Raw genomic sequence first — 15,864 nt, 5'->3', positions numbered from 1 at the left:
AAAGAAAATAAAAGGGGCCCAGGCTGCCCCTGCTCTTTGTTTTCTCATGCAAATCCAGAGCCCACCCAGAAGAGCTGCTCTGAATTTCCGCCCTGCAAAGGCAGCTATTTAACCCCCTGCACTGATACAAACGGCTTCAAAACACAGCGCCAGGATGGCCACAACCTCACTGTGGCCATCAAGGTGCCTGGTTCTTTACTTCCACTTTGTGCCCCCTTCACTAGTCACACAGGGTCATGGAGACCTGCTGTCAAAGCACCGTGGGGGTCCCTGCCCGCTGTGGAGATGACCACAGGCTCCGCAGCTTAGGCAACGGGAGGGATATGTGCCATGGGGACAGAGGGACAAGCCCGAGCTGCGGCTGGGCAGCAGGGCTGTGGAAGGAAGGGTCTGGGGGGATGTCAGAGCATCTGCAGCGAGGAGGGGGATGCCGCTGCCCAGACATGAGCCCCTCCTCGGAGAGGCGGCGCCTGCGCGGGGTGACATCAGCCCCTGAGGACCGGGGATGCTGAGCCTGGCTCTGGGAAGGCGGCTCCAGCCACCGCTTCCAGCTCCGCATCCAGCCTGGGTAGGGAGGGGAGAAGGAGCCGGCAGCCCAGCCCTATTTCATCCGCCTCCCGTGCCACCCCTCCGGCCACCTGGGGTCCCCTCAAGGAGCGTGGTGGCCCTGCTGGGGGGCTCTGACGAGCTGGTGAGCGAGGATGCTGTGCTAGGAGATGCCGATGGTGCTCACCCTGCTCGTTTCCCTCTATAAACTGTGCCGGTTCTTCACCATGTCGGGTGCGGAGCGGCTGGAGGTGCCAGAGTGCGTGAGCCAGGCTGGCAGCTGGGCTGGCAGCTCCAGGGACCACCGGGAGGTCTCCCCCGGGGTGAACACGGATGTACGGGCAGCCCTGGACCGCATCCTGCCCGCCCTGCACCGGGCCATCACCCATGCCAAGCAGGCAGCCAGCCCCTCGGAGCTGAGCAGAGCCATCGCAGAGGTGTTCCAGCTGGTGGAGGAAGCGTGGGGGATGCCCACACTGGGGAGGGATGTGGCCAAAGTGCTGTGTGATGTGATCCGCCTGGAGGGAGGCCTGGACCTGCTGCTGAACCTGCTGTACACAGCGGAGCTGGAGACCAAGTGCCAGGCAGGAAAACTCCTGGAGCAGATCCTTGTGGCAGAAAATAGGTGAGTCTGCATAGAGCTGCCCGCAAAGAGCAATAGCCCTCCCCACCGTGGGCTTGCCTGCTGTCCCGCATCTCCTCCACCCATCCCACCCACAACCCCTAAATTCCCCTGCTCTGGGTGCTCCTGGTGCATCAAACCCCCTCTGTTCCCTACAATGTCCATCCATGTCTTCGCACAGAGGGGTCCCTACTTGCTGGTCACACCCAGGCAACGACATCCCTCTCTGACTGGAGTGAGGAGGGTGAACCCCATCTCAGGGATGGCTGGTGAGGATCAGGGCGTCCTCATGAGCCCCCCTCAGCCTGGGGTCACCTACACAAGACATCCTTTGTGGCTGAGCTGGGTCAGTTTGCCTGGCACAGAGGATCTGACCCAAAGGATGGGACACGACTTCCCCTTAGCCATAACCACAGCAGGAAGAGGAGGACAAAGCCAGTTCCCAGAGACTTCCTGCTGCTGGACCGAGGCCATAAGGAGGGGGTCAGCATCCCTTGGAGCCCCTCAGCCCATGGCCCCTAGCTCAGAGGCTGGAGATGCATGTGCTGCTCCCTAGGAGACATGAGAGGCACTGGGCTGGCCCTGCCAAAGTGTTGGCAGAGGTGGGGTGGAAGCTTGTGTACAAGTGTGTGCACAGGGGGGCATGTGCACATCCAACACATATAAATGCACTCCCACAAGGTCCCCGACAGATGAACTCTTCCCTCTGCCCCATGCCTGGTTTGACATGCCCTGGTAGCATTGCACTGCAGCATGCTGGTCCCAGAGAGAAGCCATGTACCTGCCATGAGCTGGGTCAGGATCAGTCCTTTCTCTCCTGGTATCCCACAGGTAAAACGCATGACTCTGACAGCCTGGCTCTCCCTCCATGCTCCCGAGTCCAGCCAGGGCTTTTTGTGTGTGTGGAGAAAGTCTGACCAAAGTTTGGGGTCTTGCTCGGCTTCCTGGCTGATGTGCCTAGCTGTAAGGTTGTGGACTTGCAGCCTGGACCTCGCTGCATGCACTGGCAGACAAAAAGAAGCAACAGCTAAATCAGGAAAGTCCATTAGAGTGGAATTAATCCCAGGAAACATCACTGGCATTGTATGAATTCAGCACTTACTTAGCTTCCTGGCAAGAGAAAGCAGCTGCTGCTGCAGAAGCAGCTCATGGGCCAGAGTCTCAGAGTAGCAGTGGGCTCCCAGACCCTCACTCTCCACAGCCTGACCCACCATCAGCCTCTAAGTGATGTTAGGGAGGTATAAGGTCCCCTCAGGGTCCAAGTCTCTGGCTTAGAGGCCTCTCCCATCATCTGTGTGCAGCAGCAGCAGCAGTGCTCTCCTGGGAGCTGGACCAGTCCTGTCTCCATCCTGTGACCTGCTGGGGCTGTGTTTGTCATCCAGCTCTGAGCTGAGTCCAGGCTTGGAGCCAGTCCCAGGCTGGGGCCTTTTTTTTCCAGAGCTCTCCATAGTGTTTGCTGCCAAACCTACCCCAAGGTCAGCGTGAGCCATGTGGGCCACAGGCTTCCCAGAAATGCTCTTCCTGCCTGCCAGCACAGAGGGCCTGACGTGCCTTCACCCCACCTTCACTGAGACCGAATGTGCTGCTGTCCTCATGAGCAGCACAGCATGGAACATCCACATCGGCGCTTGCGCCTTGGGAGTGGAGCAGCTCCACCAAGGAGCCCTCTAAGGGCTGAGATGGATCTGCCCTGGCAAGCTCAGGGAGGGCAGGAAAGAGCCCATCATTTCGCCTTTCCTCACTGTATACTTTTAGGGCACAGCCCCATTCAGGTGTCATTTTAAGACCATTCTCACAGCAGAGGACTCCCAAGGCCAGCCAAGACTGAGCAGCAGCTGCTGGTCCCCAGCTGCCTGCCCCAGGCTCTTGGCTGTCCTCTTCTAGGAGAGTGCAGGACAGGTTTCCCACATGCTGTCATTGCAGGACAGGCAGACTCCCATGGCCAGTTCTATGTGGTTGCTCAGACAGGTGTGAAACCCCTGTCCTGGGCTTGGCATCCATCTGGGGAGCAGCCAGAGGACAGCACTAATTAGGGACAAACAAGTTTTCACCCCCAGACATTAAGCAGCTCACACACCCCCAGCAAAGCTGACTAAGCAGATCTATTTCTAGCCTGGCATTTGCCTATCACGTGCTGTTGACTGCTATGTATGTCTTATCTCGAGCATGAGAGCCTCCGATGTGGTGGTCCTGGGCTACATACCCCATGTCCTGTCTCACTAGGAGCTCTTCTATCAGACCCAGACAGGTTCTTCCGCCACCAGCCTGTCAGATCTCACTGCATCACATCCAACAGCATATCTGGCAGCTGTGTCCCACAAGGAAACACCTGGCTTTCATGGGGCAAATGCCACCAAAGCATGAGCAAGTTCACACGCCAGTCACTGCTCCCAGTCCCTACACAGCCATCTGCCCCTCACCTGCCTGTGCTTCTCCTTCCTTCAGGGACCGGATTGCTCGGATTGGTTTGGGAGTGATTCTGAACTTAGCCAAGGAGAGGGATGTTCCCCAGCTGGCACAGAGTATCTCTGGTATCCTGGAGCACATGTTCAAACACACCGAGGAGACCTGTTTCCAGCTCATCTCCGATGGAGGCCTGGATGCTATCCTGTACTGGTGCCGCTGGACGGACCCCATCGTGCTGCGGCACTGTGCCATGGCCTTGGCCAACTGTGCCATGTATGGAGGGCAGGCCAACCAGCGCCTGATGATTGAGAAGAGGACAGCAGAGTGGCTTTTCCCCCTGGTGTTCTCCAAAGATGATGAGCTGATCCGGCTGCACGCGTGCCTGGCCATCACCGTGCTGGCCACCAACAAGGAAATCGAGAAGGAGGTGGAGCGGTCGGGGACGTTGGCTCTGGTGGAGCCCTTCATCGCCTCACTGGATCCAGAGCAATTTGCCTCCGAGATGCTGGGCAGCAGTGACAACAGCCAGGGGAGGACGGCAGATGACCTGCAGAGGCTGGTACCTTTGCTGGACAGCTCGAGGATGGAAGCACAGTGCATCGCTGCCTTCTACCTCTGCACAGAGGCTGCCATCAAAACCAGGCAGAAGAAAACAAAGGTAAAGGGTAGGTTGGCCTGAAGGAAGGAGATGCAGAAGGGAAGGGTTGCCACAACTACATCTTGGTGTCTTTTGCTCTCCTATGACCTCCCCAAGTACTCTGGTCCTCAGCTGGCCCAGCATAGGCTGTGGGGAGCAGAAGGGAAAGCAAAGTGTTATGTCCTCCTTTTGTGTCCCCAGATCTTCAGTGAGATTGGGGCTACTCAGAGCCTGAAGAGGATAGTGTGCTACTCCACCAGCAGCACTACCTCCTCCCTGGCCAAGAAGGTGCTGCGCATGATAGGGGAGGAGGTTCCTCGGCGCATCCTGCCCACGGTTCCCAACTGGAAGGCCTGTGAGGTGCAGACATGGCTGCAGCAAATCGGATTCAACAGTTATTGCCAGAGGTTCCTGGTAGGGCTGTGTGCCAGGGGAGGGACACCTGGATGGGCCCTTTTGCCCCATCTCACAGCAGAGGTGTAAACATCTCACCCAGCAGCTTTTCCAGCCTGGATTTCTCTTGGCAGGACCATCAGGTGGATGGGGACATTCTCCTGAGGCTGACGGAGCAGGAGCTGCAGAAAGATTTGGGGATGGACTCCAGTATCACTCGGAAAAGGTAGGACTGCCACCAGCACATGCTGGCCTCCTTCATGGTCATCACCACAGGTCTGTGTCTTTCCCTTCTTGCCAAGACAAGAACAGAGATCCTCAAAATGCAAATCCTGGCCTGCCAGGACTTTTCCAGTGCAGTATGCAGTCCCAAAGGGATTCTGGCAATGGGGAGAGGTGTGGGATGGGAAGAGACTATTTATGGCACAGGGGAGGTGGGATCCTGCAAATTACCCAGAAAGATTGGAATTTACCTGAACTTCTCCTTTAGCTGAGCCCCTCATACCTCTGTGTCCTGAAGACCAACAGTCACACAGCTTTCCTCCTTTCTTATTCCTTTGGCTCACTCTTCACCATGGCACACAGCTGCACTCTCTCCTGTGCAGACAAGAAGATGTGGTACCAAACGTCTCTTAAGTCCTGCTTGCTCCAGCAGCCTCCTTTCCCCACTCCATGCTTCCATTTGTTTCTCTGCCAGGTTTTTCCGGGAGCTGACAGAGCTGAAGACCTTTGCAAACTATTCCACGTGTGACCACAGCAACCTGGCTGACTGGCTGGGCAGCATCGACCCCAAGTTCCGTCAGTACACCTACAACCTGCTCACATGCGGCATCAACCGCAACTTCCTGCACCGGGTGACGGAGCAGCAGCTGCAAGAGGACTGTCACATTAACACCGGCTTCCATCGCGTCCGCATCCTCACTGCTGCAAGGGGTGAGGGTCCTGCTGATGCTCAAGGGTGGGGGTGAGTGTGGAAGGTTGTTTGGGATGAGCTGTTGGGTGGGTTTAACTTCTGGGTGCCGTTTGTTCTATCTAGAAATGCTTCACTCCCCTATAACGCTGCAAACGACATCCAATGGCACTGATGTATTTATCAGCTACAGGAGGAGCACGGGGTCGCAGCTGGCCAGGTGAGTGCTGCAGGCAAGGACATGGTGTTGGGCTGAAGGCTGGTGATCAGCTGTGGGGAAAGTGTGGAGCTGGGAAAGCTGCAGGATGCAGAGGAGGGAGAGGCTGCCAAAAGCTGCAGTGCAAACGGGGACAGCACGTGCCATACGCTGCATGGTGGACAGGCTAATTCCCAGTCCTGTCACTGCCACCCTGTCCTTCTTTGACACTGACTTACCCTGTTCTCACGCTGTGCTCATAGGGCTGTAGGGGATCACAGCAGGGAGTTAATGTCCAGCTCCCCTGTAAGGAGGCTGGGCTGGCAGCTGGCATCTCAAGGACCATGCTGTTCTCTGTGGGAGCCTATTCACTGCTTCTCTGTCTCACCACAGCTTGCCTGAGAGCGTGTGAAACCCGGTAGCTCTCCTCATGGTGCTGTTCCTTTTTGCCACCAGCCTTCTGAAGGTCCACCTGCAGCTGCACGGCTTCAGTGTGTTCATCGATGTGGAGAAGCTGGAGGCAGGGAAGTTTGAGGACAAACTGATCCAGAGTGTCATGAGTGCAAGGAATTTTGTGCTGGTCCTCTCACCCAACGCACTGGATAAATGCATGGAAGACCCTGAGTGTAAGGACTGGGTGCACAAGGTAGGAGATGCTATCATGTGGGAGGTTGGTGGATGTTGGAGCAGGAAAAGGCCCATGATGGGCTGACAGAGGTCATAGCCTGAGCACTTGTATGTTCCTGCAGGAGATTGTGACAGCCCTGAACTCTGGAAAGAACATTGTACCTGTTACAGACCATTTTGAGTGGCCAGATCCAGAAACACTTCCCAAGGACATGAGGGCTGTCTTGAAATTTAATGGTATCAAGTAAGCACATGGGTTTTCCTTGACACCTGGTAGAGAACAGCTTGCATAAGCAGTAGCAAAGAGCACAAGGAAATAGGGAGAAACAGATGAAAGGGGCAGAACAGGCCAAAGGGGAGCTGAGTCACTTTGAGTTCTCCACTGCATGAAGGGAGCAAAGGTCTCCACCATAGCCCTTCTCTGGTTTTGTGCTTGGGGCTCCCATGGCTGAGAGCTCCAGGCAGGAGTGATGCTGAAGGTTCCACAGCTCCCCTGAGCCCCTCTCACCTCCTGCTTCCCCTGGGATGGCATCCCAACCTGCTCATAGCCCACCAGCCTGGCAGGCACAAAGGGGCTTTCCAGCAGCATCCAGTGCTCCTCCATTTTCCAGGAGGAAAATGGAGGTTCCTAGAGAGCTGGCGTGGAGGAAAGGGCTCCCTGGCTCCTGGCCCAGATGAACTGAGCCATCCTGTGGCATCTCACATGAAGGAAACATTAACCCAAATTTTCCCCTCGATCTCAGGTGGTCCCACGAGTACCAGGAAGCCACAATCGACAAAATCATCCGCTTTCTGCAGGGACGTTCCTCGCGGGACTCCTCCGCCGGATCAGAGAACGGCCTGGACTGCTTGTCCTCCCTGGGGCAGACCTAGAGCCAGCACAGCTGCCTCAGCCCCTCAGAGACTCCCCAGCTGGTCCCTTTTTATGTGGGGCCAGATTTATCCCTCTATTTTTCCCTATCTTAATACCCTGGCTTGAGACAAGGCCTGTGGCTCATTACCCCCCTTTTGCCCTCCAAATGCAAGCCCTTGGCACTAAAGGACTAGTACTCACACGGTGCCTGGTGAACCAAGTTAAGGTGGACTCTGGGATGGATGAGTTGTCTTCCACATCCTCCCTTGGGAAGGCAGGACACACAGGCTATACCTCCTGCAGTGCTGAGGGTGTGAGGAAAACATATCTGAAGAGGAAGAGAAATATGTCCAAAGAGAAAAGGTCTTCTGAGGAACCAAAACTTGGGAATTGGTGGGGGATACATCACAAGAGGACATGCAGGAGAGAAGAGCAGTTGAGAGGAAACGGTCCCTAAGCATCATATGGCTTCTGCTGTGTGCTGTGGGAATATCGTGGCCAGAAGCCAAGAGTAGGAAAGGGCAAATAAAAGCTAAGCCCTAACAAAATCCCTGTGTTTGGGAAAGATAACCAGAGGCCTTCTCAACGGCTCAGCAGCAGATTTCTCTTTCCTAGTAATGTCCTTTTATCAACTGAGCTCACTCCTCTCTTGAGGGCCTTCCACCTTCTAATGCTGCAAAGGCACTTTGTGTTCTTAACTCTGGCCGTGCAAGTTTGGCGTTATGACAAGTTGTTCCTTTCAGATCATGTGAAGTTTCTGCAGGATCTTTGCAAGAAGTGCTTTTAAAACAACCCCTTCCCACCATCTGGTGCCTCAGCTTTACCACAATATCAGGTTTATACTTACAGGGCATAGGAGGCTGGATCTCTGGAAAACATATCCATGTAAATATGGAAGATGCTAATTGCTGTTCTGTACTTGTGGAGTTAAACACTGGCTGTGTTTTATTCTGTTGGTGCTTCCATGGTCTGTTCCTTCAAACAGGAGCTGGTGTACCTCTTTGCTGACTGCCACCCACCCCTGACAGCCGTGGCTAAGCTCTTCAGGCTGAGGTTTGTCTCTAGTCTCTGCTGGATTCAATTTCAAGTAGCATTTGTTTGTTTCTATCAACCTCTCCTCAACACCCACCAGGTCTTTTTGCAGTTACTCACCCTGAAACATCAGGAGTGAAGCTGATGCAAAGGTGGGTGAAGGCTACAAGGTGTGAACACCATCTGCAAGGTGTGAACACCAGCTGGGAGGGGGACTAACACTCAGATGAAGAACCAGGAGCACCCTAACACATCTCCCCAAGTTCTGCCCTCTCAGCTCTACCCTGCTTCTCCTGCCTGCCTTGGAGGGTGAGCAGGCTCTCAACAACGTGCAGCTCTCAACAACATGCCATTTTGCAACTAGGACAGAAACTGCAGCTCCTACCTGAGTTTGTCGTTTCTGGTGCAAAGGGAATAATGCAAAAAGATATCCTTTTTCAGAGCATGCACAGGAGGATGATGAAGCCATGGCCAGGGAGCACCACTCTGGAGACCAGGCTGATGTACCACCCTGAAGGAGCAAGCTCCTCTGCTCAAGGTAACTCCTTCAGGAGGTAATGAGGAATCTGAATCACCCTGTCCTTCTCCTGCCTCTCCCTGAAACTTTGCTGCTTAACTGTCAGGAACACAAACCCATTTCCTTTTGGCTTAGATCCATGAACATTTGAGGGAAAAAAAAAAAGAAGTTAAATTCTGGTGCTTAATCACAGCTTTATGGATAGTTCTTATCAGCTCACGGTTAATGGCATCTTTGCTCTCCAGGGAAAGGTTAATAGCTGTGTCTGCCCAGCATTCATCACAAATAGAACCTATCTAATCTCCAGATTAAACACAAGGAAGCCAACAGATGAGCCCAAAGGTGAATCTGCCAAAGGATTAAAGCTCCTTGTGAGCTGCTTCAGCGAAAATTCCAAGTACTGATTGATTGTCAAGGCCTCCATGGCCACTGAAGGAGTCCCACACAAAGTCTTCCCCACAATAATACGCACTAAGATCATTGTATCTCGTTTCCCAGGAGCTCTCTAGCAATCCTCCTCACCCACCATTCAAGATACAGATTTACTTGCTCTCTACAGTTTGGGTGTCATCTGCAGTGAGATCCCATCTCATGCTCCAGCTGCCCAGACCCTGACTCTTCCTCTTTCCCCATCATTCAGTTATCTTCACCTTAAGGAACTCACCCTGCTTTGGACAAAACATCCCATACCTAGCCCCTTCCAGCTGGAGCAGTCTTAAGGAAGTGAATTCTTCTGTTCCTACCCTTGCTTATTCCTTTGCTGTGTCATGTCAGAAAGTGTTTAGAGTTGTTCTTTCAGACATTATTAATAAATCTGGTTTATACTCAAAACTCCCACCTGTCTGTGTCACATGTCCCTGTAGCCTTCTCTCCCTGGCTCTCTCTTGCTGTCATGTTTTCTCATTCTCTGATGGGGCAGCAGAACTGACATCCTCCAGGCATCATTCTCTATGGGGACTCATGCTTCACACTCATCTCTGCATGGGCTGCTGTAGCTCGCTGCATCCCCAGGGACTCGCTACCTGCTGCCCAGAGTCATGATGCATGGATCATGTATCTGCTTCACGGCTGGAGTTCTTGGAGGAGACCCAAGAAAAACTTTGGGGTAATTTCTGTAATAGAGCACAAGAGTTCCTATTGAATTTCTCCTTTGCAAATGCCCTGACACAAACAGGAAAGCAGAGGCAGTGCAGGAGTTCCATTTCACTGCACTTGCTAGCACTGGTGTCCATGGTAGAGAAGACTTAACTTCACAATCAGTCCAGCTACAAACATCTAACACAGCACTCACAGCATGCCCTGTTCCTCAGGGGGCTGATTCTGGGCTTAGCCCGTTAATCTGACACATAACTCCTGCCTATGACCACAGCCGTAACTGCACAAAGCAAGTGGCATAACACCAAGTTCTTACACCCTCCCTTCTTCTCCACCTTCTCCTTTTACCACAAGCTCCTATGGAACAGGGAACAAAGCTGTATGTAAGCATTTCATATTTACTGCATATTAAAGGACAAGTCACAGACTAAGCACTCCCACTTGCTTTACTCCAGTGCTCAGGAAAAGCAAGCTTTGGCTGCTTGCAAGTCCCAAACCTGCATTTTTCCTAGTTCTGGACTCTCACATGCTCCCTCTCCACACCACAGGTAACTTCCTGCTGCTGCTGCTGCTGCTTTACTGCAGAGGCTTCAATAAGTGATGCAGAAGGAAAATAATGGAGACAAGCAGAGAGTGAGGCAAGGACAAATGATGTGAAGAGCTCTAAGAACCATAGAAGACAATGGAGGTTTTACTCTTTCTGAAATTAACATGTCTACAAAGCAACTGCACAGTACAGACATGATTGCATGCATCTCAACCATGTGTGCAATGCAGAGTACACAGAACTGCTGGTTTATGGCAGTTTTAAGAGAACAGGATTGAGGCAATACAGTTAATGCTTCGAAAAGAACAACTACGAACATGGGGTTTACTTGCTGGCATCAACATACCCTGGGAAGGGCAGCAGAATTGAGGTCAACGACACAAAATTACGCCCACACAACGAAAACAAATTACCTCCAAAGACACTCATCCTGTCCCTAGACCAGCTCATCCCTCTGTAGTACTCAGAGGGGCACATGTTTGGCAATTAAAACAGAATTCAGTCTTCTCTCACCACTAAAAGCATGAACCTTTCCTCCTCACCAAACCCCAAACCACTAACCAGCCTTGCAAATGGCCAACAACAGCTTTTACTCTTGATTGGCTTTTGGGTCTCTTGGGTTTTCTCTGCCAGATGAGCCAACACAACAGCGAGGAGGCATTGACATCTGCAGGTCAAGTTCTTACTGGTAGTCTTAGCCACAATTTCCAACTATCTGGCATTTAAAGATTAGCAAGGCCAAGCAGGGTGTCCCTCCCATGCTTATCTGTCCTTCAAGGCAAGTATAAAGAGCAGTCTTCAGATGGGCGCTGCTGAGCTGGCCAAGTCCTAGTTGCTAAGTTGCTTCTCAGCCATCTGCAGGGGACAGGGAAGCATCTGAGAAGTGATTGTAGTCACGGTTTGAGTCCCAGATTTCTATCCACCTAAGAAAGAAAGAACAGTCAGAGCCTATAGAGGCACACTGGCATGTTGCTGAATGAACTGAGCTTTAAAGTTTCAAAGGAACAGAACAAAATGATCCTGCCAGGAGCTGAGGCACTTTTACTGCAAATCCCAACACATTCTCTGTCCCAGGACTTACCAGGGGATTTATTTTCTATCACGACACAACTTTTGCTTTGATTAAAGAAACCCCAGGCAGAGACCACTAAGAGAGTTCCATCTCTCCCATAAAGAAGGACTTTCAAATTCAAGACTTTGAAGTGCTTTTAAAATTGGCAGCTATATTACTCAGGATGCATCATGGATCCTATCACTAAGATTCAGATGCAAGAAGAAATGGACCCGCCCCTCTGCCTAACTGGGGGCACTAAACACCCTCTCACAAGCATAACTTAAAATACACCTTAAAAACTGTGAACCTCTGTGCAAAGTAAATGGTATTTTTCATATCACACTTCACAGGTCCTAAGGCAAAGTTTAGGCGTTTGAAGTAAATTACCCAATAATAGCTGCTGGAATAAGGAGGATTACAGCCCCAAAAAGAAATGGGAATCCCCTCATGAAGTGCAAGGTGGCAGGGTAGAGAGAGTTGAACACTCCTGTAGCCACAAGTGAACACAGCGCTTCCACACAGGCAACAGAAGCAAAGAGAGCACCTGAAAAACACATGGAAGAGGTTAATGGTGAGAGAGCCCTGCCTACAAATGCCTTCAACACATCACCTTCAGTGGGATTCTGTCAATCTTAGTAAGGCTTTGCGCTTCCTATTAGAGAACTGGCATCTGGGTATCATGTGTGGTAAGAAGAGCTGAGAGCAGAGAGCAGGCATACCACACTGGCCTGGCAAGTTCAACCTTGTCAAGTTCAGTTTCTGTGACTTCCACAATTTGTATCACTGGGGCTGACCAGGGATATTAGCTATCAGCTTCACCATAAATGCTTCAAGACAAGGCTCTGTAGATTTATTTACAACAAGCACATCTTATCGCCTGTTGAACATTAAGTACAGCAGAAGACTCCACTTTATAGACTTACCGTCATAAATGTGGTATCGAGTATGTGCCATCTTCATTATAATATAAGAAACACAAACCGTGCAAAGTCACCTCCTCCCTCTGTCTGCCTGCAGAGTCATTCCAGTGCAGTGTTAAGAGCAAGTGCAAGCTCTACAAATAAATTACTGGAAGGCAAATATACTCCTCCGATGGGTTATCCATGATCTTTCCCCATGGTCAATGATATAACCCTTCAAGAACACTGGGTTTCCTCCCACTGTTACTGATCTACAGAAAGAAGTTCTGGTCAGGGAATCTCTACTTCCTGCACATTGTATAATCCATTTTAACTCTTGCTCCCTGTAAAAGTTTGGAAACAAATAGGATGAATGAACTATTCTTGAGATTGAATGCAATACTTTCCATCTTGCTTTTCTTCCCTTGTCCTTATCTCGAAATGCAGCATCTGAATCGGTGCTACCATGGGCCTGAGGGTGAATGGAGGAGCACAGGAGTCCAAAGGAGCCAGGGAAGTCCTAACCTCCCAAAGCAGTTTGGTTTCACTGTTCAAGAAACCAGTGTTTCAGGATCTGGCTTAAGCATACTAACTCCTTACCCTGCTCTGTCTCACTGACCAACTTGGAGAGCTTGGCTCTGATGACTGGAGTGGCTGCCATGGAAAGGAACAGAATCCCATAACCTGTGAGCAAGACACAACACATTAGGGAAAGCTCAGCTGAAAAATAAAGTCTCCAAAGTCAATCCCAGAGATCAGTAGCTCCAGACAGTTTATCTCTGATATATTTAGAGCAAATTCTCCCTCCTGCATCTGATAATGCACTTCAGTCTATGTCTGTAGTGTAATACAGCTTACGGGAAACTTAATATTCTAGGAACTGTATGGTTGCACTCTCGGCTTCAGTGTTAGGACAGCTTTGCTGTTACGAAGCCCCAGTTTTCAGTACACAGGCTGTTCAAGGCCAGGCTGGACAGAGCCTTGGGTGACATGGTTTAGTGTGAGGTGTCCCTGGCCATGGCAGGGGGGTTGGAACTTGATGATCTTAAGGTCCTTTCCAACCCTAACTATTTTATGATTCTATGAGCTTGAAACTACCAGAAACATCTCCTGGCATCCTTAAGCTAAGAGCCTGAGATAGAGGCATCACCTGTAAACATCAGTGGTGTCGTAGCAGCAAGAGAAATCACAACCAGTCCAGAAATGTTGGAGATCAATCCTATCTCTGCCACCCAAGTGTCTTCAAGGCAGAGCTGCAGCAGGCGCAGGCCCCCAAGGCTGCTCAGGTAAGCCAGGTAGGTGGCGGCTGAGCCGTACCCAATGAGGTCAGCAGCCCAGCAGAGAGGGGAGCCAAGCTCATACAAAACAAAGAGGTCTTTGGCTCCAAAATGTACTGTGACAAGAAGAAAGAAAGCCAGGGTGTAAAGAGCGAGCTTCCTCCTGGAGCTTAGGTTTTCTGGGGCTGTGTACAGCTTGTAGACAGCCTTGTAATGACTGAGTGTGAAGAGCTTGGCTGGTTTCTGCTGCTTCACCGACTCCTGGAGACAGAAAGCAGCGTAGAGAGTGGCAGCAAGACTGGCAGCGAGCACGAGCCAGAAGGGGTTGATGTAGCCCTGGGCCTTGCGCCACTGGGCACCGCCAATGCTGGCCAGCATGCCCGCAGTGCCCAGGCATGCCTCCAGCACGGCCACGCGGAACGTACGTGAGCGTTTATCGCTGGTGTCGGCCACATAGGCGAAGCAACTGGCCAGGATCAGGTTGTAGTCTCCCATGAGGCCACTCAAAACACGGCCAAGGAGAAAGTAGGCGACGTGCAGCTGGAGGTACATGACGAGGAGATAGATGGCCGCTTGTAAGGCCATACCCAGCGCAGGGAGGATGAGCGCAGGACGGCGGCCTACACTGTCGCTCCATGGTCCAAAGAGAGTCACTGAGAAGACACCAACGAAGAAGCCTCCCAGGTTGATGCAGAGGTTCCAACGGGAAACCAGCACTTCCACCTCCTGCAAGAGACAGGCGCATGATGAGATCCAGGGCCAGCAGCACCCACCACCACCCCAGAGCTTCACAAAGGGTGGCAGCACCCCCAAGCCCCCCCGTACACACACATACGCCCTTCTTTGTTCTCCCACCTGCCGCAGGGGGTCGGTGGCCGCGCTGCTGTTCCCGCAGCCGGCAGGACCCGTGGCGTTAGGGCCGCTGTAGCCGCGCTCGGCCCCCAGCCGGTCCCAGAGGTACTGCGTGGCGAGCGGGCCCTGCAGGCCGAGGGACAGAGTGGCCAGGAAGAGGAGCGGCTCGGCGGCGGGCAGCGCCGGGGGGCAGCGGCGGGCGGGGGACGGCGGCGGCGCGGCCATGGCGGCGGGGAGCGGGGCAGCTCGCTCCGCCCGGGACAGGCGGCTCGGCTCCGCTCCGCCCCGCCGGGGAACCGGCACGGGGTTCGCAGCGCTTCCTCCTGCAGAACGAGGGAGGGGATCTGTGCGAGCTGCAGTGAGAGCAGGCGCCGGGGCTGACGCTTGCATCCCTATCGTGTGTAAGGCTTTCAGCCCCGGTGGTGCTGTTGATCGATGAGTAAAGAAATTCCAACTTAAACCCTGTTTTCTTTATGTCCAAAGGAAAAGTTATAATCAATGTCTTAAAGGAGTCAGTTTTTCCATGTGAGGGTGCTGAGGCGCTGGCACAGGGTGCCCAGAGAAGCTGTGGCTGCCCCATCCCTGGCAGTGCTCAAGGCCAGGTTGGACACAGGGGCTTGGAGCAAGCTGCTCCAATGGAAGGTGGCCCTGCCCGTTGGCAGGGGTTGAAGCTGGATGAGCTTTAAGGTCCCTCCCAACCCAAACCATTCTAGGATTCCATAAATGCACTAGGATCTGACAACTGTTGCGGTTTGCAATGTGTAATCACTTCTATTGATTCACAGCACATTAGAAAATACTTCTTGTTTTGAAAGGACAAAATCACTTAGAGCTGCAACACAGAGGTTTTGCCTGTGCTGTTTGGTTCCCTGCTGGGCTTGGTCTGACTGGAAGAGCAGATCAGGAAGCAAAGACCAAGTTGGTTTTTTAATTCCACGGACCCAATTCAGTGTTGGATTAACCTGTCTACATACACTGGAGTGGTTCCAAGTTAATGCAAACTGACATCAGTCCTTTGACACCACTGAGGGAGTGTTAATGGGCTACAAGTGAAGCTCTGACCAATCCCCCTGAACACATAAACCAGTCATTCTGCAGCAACACACTTGCAGAGCCTGCTTATAGCATCTGCGAGCAACAGGACTCACCTTCCAGTGGAGACAATCCCTGTGGATGTGCTGCTTCTGAGGAACAGGCAGGAATCATTCCACATTGTTACTTATTCCCCCTTGGCCATGCTGCAGCTGGAGGCCACCCTTCGTAAGAGAGATGTGAGAAGGTGTCAGTTTAGATTTTCATTGCAAACTTAGGACATAAGAGTAGAAAGTAGAACAATTACTTTGCCTTTACAATTGGCTGCTTTTGTCACTGCACCTTTTCAGCCACTAATTCAACATTAAA

At 52.2% G+C, this 15,864-nt stretch overlaps 2 protein-coding genes and 1 long non-coding RNA gene across 3 annotated transcripts; 2 read left to right on the top strand and 1 right to left on the bottom strand.

The window, feature by feature from the left end:
* Positions 1-444: 444 nt before the first annotated feature.
* SARM1 (sterile alpha and TIR motif containing 1) lies at positions 445-7,308 on the top strand. The gene is made up of 9 exons (XM_065694815.1): positions 445-1,171; positions 3,614-4,232; positions 4,413-4,625; positions 4,739-4,830; positions 5,302-5,537; positions 5,641-5,734; positions 6,167-6,356; positions 6,460-6,581; positions 7,081-7,308. Exons 1-9 carry the CDS (start codon positions 717-719, stop codon positions 7,208-7,210), a joined length of 2,151 nt encoding a protein of 716 aa, XP_065550887.1. The 5' UTR covers positions 445-716; the 3' UTR covers positions 7,211-7,308.
* Positions 7,309-7,314: 6 nt separating this feature from the next.
* LOC136022017 (uncharacterized) lies at positions 7,315-9,570 on the top strand. The gene is made up of 2 exons (XR_010615977.1): positions 7,315-8,243; positions 8,664-9,570. It is a non-coding gene; the product is annotated as an uncharacterized LOC136022017 (long non-coding RNA).
* Positions 9,571-10,507: 937 nt separating this feature from the next.
* Positions 10,508-14,765, bottom strand: SLC46A1 (solute carrier family 46 member 1). The gene is made up of 5 exons (XM_065694818.1): positions 14,467-14,765; positions 13,485-14,337; positions 12,935-13,018; positions 11,823-11,979; positions 10,508-11,304 (listed from the first exon to the last, which is right to left on the bottom strand). The coding sequence occupies exons 1-5, from the start codon at positions 14,686-14,688 to the stop codon at positions 11,229-11,231; spliced, it is 1,392 nt and encodes a 463-aa protein (XP_065550890.1). The 5' UTR covers positions 14,689-14,765; the 3' UTR covers positions 10,508-11,228.
* Between the last annotated feature and the right edge of the window lie 1,099 nt (positions 14,766-15,864).

The sequence above is a fragment of the Lathamus discolor genome, chromosome 14 (genome assembly GCF_037157495.1).
Source record: "Lathamus discolor isolate bLatDis1 chromosome 14, bLatDis1.hap1, whole genome shotgun sequence".
NCBI lineage: Eukaryota > Metazoa > Chordata > Aves > Psittaciformes > Psittacidae > Lathamus > Lathamus discolor.
Note: the sequence above shows the minus strand (reverse complement) of the source record. Positions and strands in the feature narration are given on the sequence as shown.

Excerpts from the sequence above, each read along its gene's own strand:
- SARM1 (XM_065694815.1), top strand. The coding sequence starts at position 717 with ATGCCGATGGTGCTCACCCTGCTCGTTTCCCTCTATAAACTGTGCCGG. Across the intron at positions 5,735-6,166 it reads ACGGGGTCGCAGCTGGCCAG|CCTTCTGAAGGTCCACCTGC; the intron begins GTGAGTGCTGCA and ends TTTTGCCACCAG. Across the intron at positions 6,357-6,459 it reads GTAAGGACTGGGTGCACAAG|GAGATTGTGACAGCCCTGAA; the intron begins GTAGGAGATGCT and ends ATGTTCCTGCAG.
- SLC46A1 (XM_065694818.1), bottom strand. The coding sequence starts at position 14,688 with ATGGCCGCGCCGCCGCCGTCCCCCGCCCGCCGCTGCCCCCCGGCGCTG. Across the intron at positions 13,019-13,484 it reads GACACCACTGATGTTTACAG|GTTATGGGATTCTGTTCCTT; the intron begins GTGATGCCTCTA and ends TCTTGCTCACAG. Across the intron at positions 11,305-11,822 it reads ATTCCAGCAGCTATTATTGG|GTGGATAGAAATCTGGGACT; the intron begins GTAATTTACTTC and ends TTTCTTTCTTAG.